The sequence below is a fragment of the Pteropus alecto genome, unplaced genomic scaffold (assembly GCF_000325575.1).
Source record: "Pteropus alecto unplaced genomic scaffold, ASM32557v1 scaffold134, whole genome shotgun sequence".
Classification (NCBI taxonomy): domain Eukaryota; kingdom Metazoa; phylum Chordata; class Mammalia; order Chiroptera; family Pteropodidae; genus Pteropus; species Pteropus alecto.
In genome coordinates, this window is record NW_006436283.1 from 1,548,145 (window position 1) to 1,559,307 (window position 11,163).

At 56.7% G+C, this 11,163-nt stretch overlaps 1 protein-coding gene across 4 annotated transcripts in view; it reads right to left on the reverse strand.

Annotated features, from left to right (window-relative positions):
• Nucleotides 1–11,163, reverse strand: part of RPTOR (regulatory associated protein of MTOR complex 1) — a 207,204-nt gene that overhangs the window by 157,530 nt on the left and 38,511 nt on the right. For all 4 annotated transcript variants that reach the window (XM_025047180.1, XM_015589729.2, XM_006912165.3 and 1 more), the window contains exon 2: nucleotides 7,232–7,334. In XM_025047180.1, coding sequence (XP_024902948.1) covers nucleotides 7,232–7,334 — 103 coding nt within the window. The remainder of the gene's footprint in view (nucleotides 1–7,231; nucleotides 7,335–11,163) is intronic.

Genomic DNA, 11,163 nt, shown 5'->3' on the forward strand with positions numbered 1-11,163 from the left:
GCCGCGTGACGCCCCCGACGGACGCCGTGTGACGCCCCCGATGGACGCCGCGCGACGCCCCTGAGGACGCCGTGTGATGCCCCTGACGGACGTCGCTGCCAGCATCACCCATCTGAGGGGTGAAGCGGCCAGAACGTAAACTTAAAACTGTAGGTCTCTCGGCCAAACGCTTCCGATGCTTCGTGGGCTGTTTCATGAATGCGGTGGGCGGCTGGGCGGAGGCAGGGGACCCGTAGACGGTGACTGGCGGCCGCGTGGAATGTCAGCCTTTCAGGGACGTTCCTGTCTGCAGCCCCGCTGCCATCACGCGCTCCGTCACGCTCACGGGAGCCTCGTCCAACCCACCTCGTGACGTAGACAAGGCACTGACTGAGTGACTTGGGCCACAGTCACAGAGTCACCGAGGGTGCTGGCATTTGGCCAGTCTGAGGAGTGGAGCTTTTTTTTTTTTTTTCAACTTCCCACCTCTTCACACACAACTTTTCTGTTTTCCCTTTAAAAGAGCCCGCGCTCCACCGCCGACGGCTGACGGGTCGGCTCACACTGCGGCGCCTGGGGCTCACGGTGGAGACGCCCTTGCTGGCTGGGCTTCCGCGGGGCCTGACGAGGGCAGGGCCCAGGCAGCAGGACCCAGTGACCTTGAACCCTGTCAGCCCACCATGAGGACAGGCACGGCGGGCCCTTACCTGCTGCCTCTGGGCCGCGGCCCCTGCAGAGCCTCCTTATGCTTCTTCGTGTAGAAGACAAGAAGCAGCAAAACAGCGTAAGCTGTCAGAGTGGAGGCCTGGGGGGCAGGGGCTGCAGGTGACATGCAACACGACAGGGCCTCCGGGCCCCCGTACGGCTGTCTTGACCTGCGTGTGACCCACATGCGTGCAGCAGCGTGCGTCTCGGCCTGCATGCTGCATTTCACCACAAGTTCAAAGTCAAAACCACGCGGAGCTCGCTGCTCTCTGCAGCTTACGCCCGGCGGCCGTTTCATAAGTATCTGTTAACTGACGTATTAACGGAGTCCTGCCTACTAGAGCGAGGGCACATTTCTCTGTATGGCTTTCCAGAACTCTGCCACTAATTAGCTGTGTAACCTTGAGAGACTGATTCTTTACTGAGACTATACATAACTGCAAAGGGCCGCTCTGAAATCAGACAAGGCTTTTAATGGCTCTATTATAAGAGCCATAAAGCACCTCCACGTATTTGATAATGAGCTGCGTGCACAGTGCGAGGCATTTCATCTTCTTGAGCTCGCAGGCAGACTTGGGAGACCCCGGCTGCTCCGCCTGTGACAGAGACGCTCTGGCTAGTGGCTGACCGCAGCCTTCCCCAGGTCTGGGGGTCTTGCGGTGGGACCCTTCTCTACGATCCAGCCCTGTCCTCGCCACCCAGCAGCCTTGCTGCCACGTCCACAAAACAGACTGAGTCCCGCGTGGCCCACTGCTGTGTCACACGAACTGTCAATAGAATGGAGGAGCGGCCAGAGCACCCAGCACTGAAGTGCAGGGGAGGCGGGGATGCCACCACGTGAGGCCACTGTCACCGGACAAAGGAAGCAAGGCTCTAAACCTGGAGCTTGAGTGCAGAGGGGCCGGCTGAAGGCACAGTGTCCCGTGAGTCACCCGGAGCCCGGCCCGCACTGCCAGCTGCTTCTCCTCACGTCCCTTCTCCGCCTACAGGGCCCCGTCCCTCCACGTGGCCTGTCCTGACTCCCACCCACAGCAGTTCCTGTGTCACTGGTGCCACCAGCCACACCTCCCCAGATGAGCACAAGCACCTCGCAGCAGGGAGCACGGCTTCTGCTGAGCACACAGGGCTCAACCCCGAAGTTCCCACGCAACAAACATGTGTTGACCAGCTGGACGGACCTTTTGATCCCACGTCTGCCATCAGAACGGAGTGAGGGCGCCTGTGACCGTGCTCTGCACAGTCCACCTACGGGAAGGGCGGTCACCACTCCTTGCAGCTCCTCTACACAGGGCGCCGGTGCCCATGAGTGTGGCAAGAAGGAGATGCTGCTCTTGGGAACAAGGGGACAAAGCCAGGCACCTCGCGACGCTTCGCTGAAGCAGGACCTCCTGGCACAGCATGGCCTCTGCCCTTCCCACGCACAAAGCACGGCACGTCGGCCAGCACAGAACGACCTTGGCCATGGTGCCCGTCCCGTCCACCGTTGCCCCACTACTCTGCTTCCAAACACCAGTGTCCCCCACCAGGCGTGCGCCATGCTTGGCAGGGCGGCTCTGGCGCTGCCGTGACGGCATTTACGTCGGCCCGAAACAGAGCGGCCTCTCCCCTGCTTCTCTGGGCAGAGGCAAGTGTCACCACTACGAAACAGCCAGCACCTTGTTACGTGGGGGAACGGGGTGGGGGCGGGGACCGTGTTAGAGCTGGGATGCCCGGGAGCCCCCGACACCCCCTCCTGTGGGTCCCCAGCAGCTCCTGGGGCCTGTGCCCCGGTGCTGCCATTCCCCGCGGGGCTGGAACCCCCTGGCCGAGCCTCAGGGTCGCGAAGGGAGACAGCGGGCCCTCCGGAGGCCACGTGCTCAGTCCAGAGTAGCAGGGTGTATCTTCTACTTGCCTGTCTTGGTGACAGTGGTCTTTGTCACCACTGGACAGCCTAAAGGGCCACTTCGCATGCACTTCCCCCCAGGCCTCTGGAAGCAGTGCCTCCTCCCCACCCACGAGTGCAGGCGCTGCCCACACAGGCACACGAAAGGCCGAACGGAAGGGAGCGCCTCCTTTTTGGCAACATGTACCCCTCGTCCCAAGATAGAGCAGCACAGACATCTCGTGTCTGAAACATGTCTGTGGCCAAAGCACCAACTGGCACCCACCCCCGCCCCGGGCCCTGGCTGGCACACAGCGACCCCACGAGCACAGGGACCCCACGTGCACAGGCCTGAGGGAGGCACGCAGACGCTGGGCACTACTGGACATATTTAACGTCTGCTTTGTAAAACAAAACAGGAAACACGTAGCACTCCACTGTGACATCTGCCAGAACTCTCCCGCTGGAGGGAGCCGCGACTGCCAGGCACGCCCAGGTGGCATCACGCACGAGCACCTAGAATGGAGCTGGTGCAGGGAGCCCCACGCTGGATTAGGGGCTGGGTGTGGGGGGGGAGGGGAAGGGGGGATGGAGTAGGGCGGGGTGGGGTGGGGTGCAGGCACGAGCACTGCTTCTTGCTACAAGCGTCTCTGCACAGAGCCGCGTCCCCTCAGCTAGACCCCTCCCTAGGCCAGGAGGAAGGTGCCATCAGTGAACACAAGAGGAAACTAAGGCTCGGAACAGCGAGGTGACCTGCTGAAGAGGCACTGGCGTGGGCGAAGCCGGGGTCGTGATGTCTGGCGGGAGAGCACAAAACGCTGAGGCCAGATCAAAGTGCCACTCTGCCTTCGCACTCGAGCGCCCCTTGAAGTGCTGTGGCTGCGCCGGCCCGGGCGGGGGTCCTCCTCTGGCCCCAGCCCCTCCAGAGCCACAACACGCTCCAGGCACCCGTCACAGAGCCTGGGCTCCCTGCCTCGGCAGCGTAGCCCCCACACAGCCTTCACCCCGTCTCCCCCCTCGCCATCTGGGCCCCCAGTTCTCACTGGAGGGCACGGCCTGTGACGACTCACCGGGAACTCCTTGTCCAGCCCCACGGCTCCCCTAGGTTTGCCCACCCAGGGGGTCTCTGTCACAGGCGGCACACCCACACATGCCTGGGGCCCTCTCCCTCTGGCCACGGCTCGCTGTCTCGGTAGATGACCTCCCCCAGTGCCCTTGCCCGACCACACAGGCCATGCAGCTGTCTGCCGGAAGCTGGCTCCCCCCGAGCATCCGTGAAGCACCGTGCCCCACACAAGATGGACCCCATTACCGCCCCAGCTGGGCCCCAGCTCTCAACCGTGGCTGCAGGTACGTCACTGTCCCTTGGGCTGGCCGAGCCTAAACCTAAAGCACTTATTGGAAATGCTGAACTCCTTCCTTGAACAATCCCAAAGCCATTAGGTGGGGCTGGGCAGGCTGCCATCTGCTCCAGGACGATGGGGGCAGTGGTGGTGGGGAATGAGCTGTCCAGTCTGATGAAGGGCTTGGAGCCCACATAAGGGAAGGAAGGAAGGGTGACCCACACGGGGTGTGGGGACACGGAGGGCAGACGTCTGTGGGGAAAGGGGTCGGTGCAGAATGAAGGGGTCCGAGAAGGCCGCCGACGGCAGGGACGAGCACGGTTCCCACGGGAGGCAGCGGCACAGCAGCAGGCACACTGGGGACAGACACCAAGGTCCACGCCGTCGGGAGGGTGCGGCATGCAGGGAGACCCCTCTTGGGTGGAATGGGGAGCACGGGTGTAAGTGCACGTCTACAGACGCTGCAGGACCGCAGACGTGGCCGTGGGCACACAGGACACACGCGTGTGCACGTGCACACACGCATGCGTCCATGACAGAGGTGCCGCAACACACTGGTCCCCATGGGGGCACCTCGCCGTCCGAGTGCCACACGCCACCAAGGGCGCTGGCACCTGGGAGGAGTGCAGAGCAGGAAAAGCAGCAGCGGGGCCACGCGAGCCAGGGCAGCGCGTCCCACAGGCTCGGTGCGCAAGGAGTTCGGCATCACGATGAATGATGGTATCGGGTTACGATCCACTGAATAAAAAAGGAAACCACGAGTCAAACCGAATAAACTGCAAGCATGGAGAAGAAAGGAATGTTTACACGGCCTCAGAGCACCTCTTCCCAAAGGCGCTCGTTAACTTTCGAGGGCGACGGGCAGTGCCACAGTGCCAGGCTCCCGCAGGCACCGGCTAATGACGAGAGCGCTGCGCAGCCAGTACTGGGGAAAATCAAGGCCACTAGCCGCCCAGCAGGGCGCCGTGGGGGCGGGGGGGCGCGAATCTCCTCTGTGACACCCTGCCAAACAAGCATAACCGGAATTTGCACCTGAGCTGCCATCAGGGACACTCTACTCAGCGGAGCCTGCAACTTTCTGAGCATCAAGGTCACGAAGGCCAAGGAAAGGCTGAGGACCGTGGAGGACGAATGAGGCCAAGTTAGGGCAGCGTCCACACGACACTGAGCCAGGTCCTTGTGCTGTGAAGGGGACAAGCGGCAAGCCTGCACGCCGTGGGGCACATGGTGGCTCAGTGCCCATGCTCACCCCGATCCTGACGACCGAGCTGTGACTCTGAGAGAGAAACTCTCATCTGGAGGAGTGACACGCGACAGCATTCAGAGGTGACGTGGCATTACCTCGGCAACTGACTCTCAAACGGACCTGGGGGGAAGCTGCTCGGCACGGTACCTGCGACTCGAATGCTTTGCAAAATAAAAATTTAAATACAGTCTGCCAGACACCCCTGCAAACGTGACGAATCCAACCCCTAGCGCTCTTTATTATTGTTAAAGTCACCATCACAGGACCAGCTCTACCGCTTAATGAAGAACAAGTGAAAGTTTTCAACTGAGAAAGCCATGTGCCCTTACGAACTCAAAACCCATTCTCACAAAGATTATATTCCTAAATTGCAGAAAACTTTTTAAAACATAAAAAATCTATTCATTTGCTGGCTCTTTTATACCAAGAAGGAAGTAAGGAATTCTTTCCATTTTCACTGACATCGTCCCATAAATAGCGGTCAGAGAGACTGTGTGAGGTGTGAGAACGGGTCCTTTTGGTTTCTTTGCGGGGGTGGGAGGCTAGAGACTCTAGTAACAGCCAAGCCTCGGGGTGCCCGGTGCCCTCCCACGCTCAGACACCAGCACCCACACAAGCCCGGACAGCCCACAGCCCTCGGAGCACATGACGGGCCCAGGCTGGGAAGGGAGCCGTGTTGAAAAACCCAACATAACAGTATTTAGAAGAAGAAAATGGAGAGCGCTTGATAAAATTCAGCTTTGACGAGGGATAAGTGAAGCGGAAACAGTGGTGGCTAAGAAGAAATCATATTCAACCAGCATGGTCACCAGGAGATGGCAGACAGCCAAGAAGGTATCTGAGAGAAGCGGCCACAGAAAACGGCCACCGTCACTGGGTGTGGGGGCAGGGGACTTGGGCTGTAGGCGGGGAGGCTGAGACAAGGACTGTCAGCCTAGGACACCCCCAAATAGTGAGACGATCAAGTAAAATGGGAAAAACCACTTTTTTTCCCCAGTTCAGATCCATCTGTAGTTTTTGTTACTTGAAGTAGATGAAGGGGATTTCTGCTTTTGCTTAGGACGGAGAAGCCTGGCGGGGGAGAGGGAGCGCAATCCCATCAACAAGAGGAAGCTGAGTAAGCAGCAGCAGAAACAAAGCCACGTCCCCAGTGAGACGGCTTCACGGACAAGTCACGGGATCTCAGAGAGAAGTACTTCCCCACGTGACACAAGCTCCTCCGCGAAACAGAAAAGATGGAGTATTTCTCCGTTCACTCATTCAGGGCAGCAGCATCTTGGTACCAAAACGAGACAAATATGTTGCAGGAAAAAACCGTAGGCCAAATTCCCTCATAAAGAGAGAAGCGGAACCTCTAAACAGCGTGTGAGCAGTCAAGCCCAGTAATGCAGAGAAAAGACAACACGAGTGAGGTTTATTCCAGGAATTCAAGGTCGGCTCAACAACCAAAACTCAATCGATACAATTCACCGCATCGATAGACCTAAAAAAGCCAGGTGACTATCTCGGTAGAGGCTGAGAAAGCACTTTGTAAGATTCGACATTGATTCTTGACGAAAACTCTCAGCAACTAAGAATAGAAGTGAACTTCCTACCTTAGGAAAAGCATCTAAAAAGAACTCTGGCTTGCATCACGCGTCACCGTGAGGGCCTGCCGCTTTCTCCCCGAGCCAGACACATGGCCGGCTGTGTCCACTCAGCACTGCGCTGAAGGTCCTGGGGGGTGCGGACGGGGCGCCGAGGTGCCGCCCTGGGGGGAGACAGGGCTCCTCACTGTGGAAGTGAGGTATGCGCGGGCAGGTGTCGGGCCTTCGGGTGTTTTTAAGTGTATCTGGCTACCATTAAGTGCCAGGTGCAGGGCAAATTTAAAGGAGAAGATTATGTCACCCAACAATAGTCATTTCATCAATTTTCCTTGAAGCACTTTCCTCACCACAAATCAGAGGCAGGTGCACCTCGCGACCTGAAGGTTACGGGACACTCCTTAAGAAGTGACACTCCCAGGGCCGGGACACAGGGCAAGCCCGGCCAGGCCCAGAACCCCTGGCCGGTGACCTTCGGGACAGCCGTGGCGGGGAGGGGGGGACACACGCTTACCGATCCAGCACTCCAGACGCGCGCAGGGGGTGGTCTTCACCACATCCGGAGGGTCCACGCCGACGTTCAGGCACAGGACCAAGGCGACGCTGACGGTCTTCATCTGGGAACACAAGAGGAACAAGCGCGTCGATGTGGGGCTCGGGAGCGTCAGCCGTCCCCCACCGTGGCAGTGCTCCACCCCCGCCCCACCTCGCCTGCACCCCGTCATTCCTCTCACGAGCGACTCTCTGCGAGAGGTTCCGGAGTTAATGCAAATGTGGAAGGAGACCCTTCCCAGGCTTCTTTGTGACGCATGTCCACAAACAGAATTATTTCGGCAAAAGTACATTCTAAGGCACCTGACACGTTCTACTAAACTCCTTCGCAAAAACTTGCCACAAATTTGCACTCCAACCAGTTATCACTATTCCTGTTATTTAAAATCATCATTCCTGTGATGAGCGAAAAACTGTCACACTGATTTGGTTGGGATTCTTGGGTATTAGTAAAGTTGAAAACTTTTTCCAACTATGTATTCACTGTATCTTTTATCTTCTGTGGGTCCTCTACTCCTGCTGATACTACCACTTTTAACTGGCATTAAGGATTTTTTTCTAATTTTCACGTACTCTTTACATATTAAAGACCGCATCCACATTACTTGTCGCCAATATTTTCCTAGTCTGGTGTTTAGCATCGGATTCCTTTTCCGCGTCTGGGGTCCATCGCCCAATGCACCTTGGGTCCCGTGCACAGAAGCCCTGGACCCGCCACCTGCAACGCCCTCCCACACCCCTGCTCACTCCCAGGGTCCCGCAGAGGTGTCCAGCCGGCCAAACCAGAGTCCCTACATTCGTGCCTTTGTCCTCAACACTTACTGAGTCATACCCACCAGGTGCCCGTCTGTGTCCCTAGGTGCTGTTTTCAGGTATGTGGTAACTCGAAGCAGTGACACTCTCGTGGGGAGGGGGCCATCATCTCCCATAGGGTAGCCGTTCAGAGTGCCAGGTCACCAGCCTCACCCCGTCCCCGCTCCTGCGTCCGGGTGCCCACCTGACTCACAGCTCCGTCTTCTCTGTCCTACCTCCTACATGGCTCCGAGTCTGTCCTGGTCACAGTCCCCGGTCCAAACCAGCCCCACACCTGCCCTGTCAGCATGGCCTCCCCAGACCCCTCCTGGCCCCGGGTCCAGGACCCATGCAGACCGGGCTTTTAACACATCAGCTCACGGCCATTTCCAGTCGGTCCCCAAACCTTCCAGATCCACGTCCGCACCACTGGGCACGCCGTTAAAGCCTGCAGGACCCAATTCCTGCCTCCGCCCCACGCCCTGGCCATCTGCCTGTCCCTGCGCGGGCCTGGCCTTCTGCACACGGCTCCCTCGGCCTGTGCACCTCCGGCCTCCGGTCTCCGGTCTCACCAGCTGGGACTCCGGGTTCAGACAGCCGCGGCTCAGGTGGCCTCCCCACCCCAGTTGGGGCCGTGCTGACTGGCCACCTGCACCTGTGCTGTCCTCCAGGCAGAGCTCGGCCGGCCACATCCCACCCCGGGGGGGGCCTGCAGCTCCTCCAGGGTGGGGCTGACCGCGGGAGCGATGCCCACACGACCACGCATGAGTGCCCGCTTGGCTCGCTTTCCCTTTCAACCCGCCCGGCCCTCCGGCGGTCACATGGGCATAGGATACAAGATGGGGATTAATATTCTCTCAAAAACTAGCCAACTGTGCCGATCCCCCTGGGAAATACCTCCCCAAACTCAGAGGTTTGTAATGACCTAGCGTATACCGATTCCCATGCAGACCAAAATCTGTTCCTGGGTAATTGAGTTTACCCCATTCACCTACCAACCAATACATATGCCTGTACCACACTGATTTAAAGATTTATCTTCACAGCACGTCACAATACTTGGACGGCTGGTGTTTCTTTCTCACAATTTAAAAAAAAAAAAAACAACCTCTACTTAGCTATATTTATCTTCATCTATTTTTTCCAAATTATTTATTCAATTTTTAAACTCCGACATTTTAATTAAAGTTGCATTTAACTGCATGTTAATAACACTGAGTATTTAAAATTGTCTCCTTTGATCGAGTAATTCCACATGTGAGAATTCATCATAAGAAAAAAAAATAAGGGAGTAGTCTGTGTGTAAAGATTTTTTTCACAGCGTTTCTTGGAAAACAAGTGAAAACAATCTATGTTTAATCAAATTTGGAAGTGTTTAAGCGTACTTATATAAGATTAAATTCTTATAATGTTAAATGAACAAAAACAGATTCAAAATACAAATTGCATTAAACATATAAATTAAATTTGGCAAGAAGTGACACCCTCACAATATCCTGTTTTTCTATACAGGAGCACAGGATATGTTTAGTCAAATCTTTTAATTTTTCTCACCTTTTTTTCTTCGCCAAGAAGTCCTATCCATTTCAAGATCACTCCTAGCTACTGCACGAATATTTGGAGGAACTATGCTACTATACATGCATTTTCCTCAGAAAAGTTGCTTATTGAAAATTGCTAATACCTTTATTAGATTCTTGACTAAATGTAACTGCTTTCCGGGGACCCCAGGTTTTGTGAGCACACAAGTACCACCATGAATAAGGATGAGTCCGTCTCATTCTTTCCAACAAATCATTCTTTTTTTTCTGCTCTAGGTCTTATGGCATTGCCCAGAATTTCCAAAATTGTATTGCTAATGATTATAAAATGATGTCAGTGGAGGTCTTTGCACTTGGCTTTAATGAGATTGTCCTAAATGTTTCATCACTGAGAATGATGATGGCTACTGACTTGAAATACAATCTTTATCACATCGAGAAAAGATCCCTCTGTTCAAAACAGAACTTAAAGTTGCACGGGAAAAAAAGAAGTGTTTTAGTCTTTCCTCTCTCAACACTTAAAAATGCATCTATTAAGGATAATATCACTTTTTAAAGGATTGCTCCCTGAATCCAGTAACATGTGGAAGAGGCGAACAACGTCCTCCCACAGACTCGGGCCAGAATCTTCTCATATGAGCCACAAGCAACGAACGGTCCCTTCACCCGAGAAAGGGCTGAAAATCAGAGAACCACCAGTCAGTGTCCCTGTCCGTCACCTCCCAGTCTCTGTGACAGTGCCTTTATCCCCAGCAGCAGAGATCCACATTCGTCTTGCCGTACAGCCCACCACTTGTCCACAGCGAACTCAGCCTTTGAGGACGAGCTGCTGGACACCAGTGGTTCTGCCTGAGGGGACGGCGGTCCTCCGGGGTCACTGTGTCCCTCCGTGCGGCCAGCGGGTCTCGAGGCCTCTGGACAGGGTGCCGTACACCCCGGGGCAAGTCTGGCTGCTTCCTAGGGAAAGTGCAGCCCTGGCCTGTCACCCGCGGGCCCCTCTGGCGGGAAGGAGGCCTTCCCAGGATTCGATCTTTACTGAAGAGCCGGCTGCTCTGCCCAGCCAGCGGGCTTCCCCAGAGGCCGCCGTCCCCCGTGCTCGGAGCGCGCACTCAAAGCGTTGCAGGGGGCAGCCTGCCCCGGCCTCCACTACGTCCTAGGTCTGGCTGCAGGCTGGCCAGCAGCATCCGGCACCGCACGCACCCGGGGACAAAGGGGGACCCTCCTCCTGGGCCAGCGAGGAACCCACCGGCCTCCCCTCCTCCAGCCTCCAGAAGCGTGCAGCCGGGTTCCACTCGGCCGTTTCTGGTCACTGCGGCCCCCGCCCGTCAGGGGCTCCTCCTCCCTCGCAGGCCCCACACCAAGCAGTTTGACCCTGGTCTGTTCTAACCCTCTGCTAAAAGCCAGCAACTAGGTGGTGGGGTCCCCACCTTTCGGAGGCATGGAGCTGTAAGGAGCCCACAAGCGGAGGTAGCGACTGAACCCGGTCACTAACTGCGCAGCTCTGCTGCTGCCACACCTGCTACTGCCTGTGACCTCCAGGGCGGGGGGCGGGGAGTGTGGG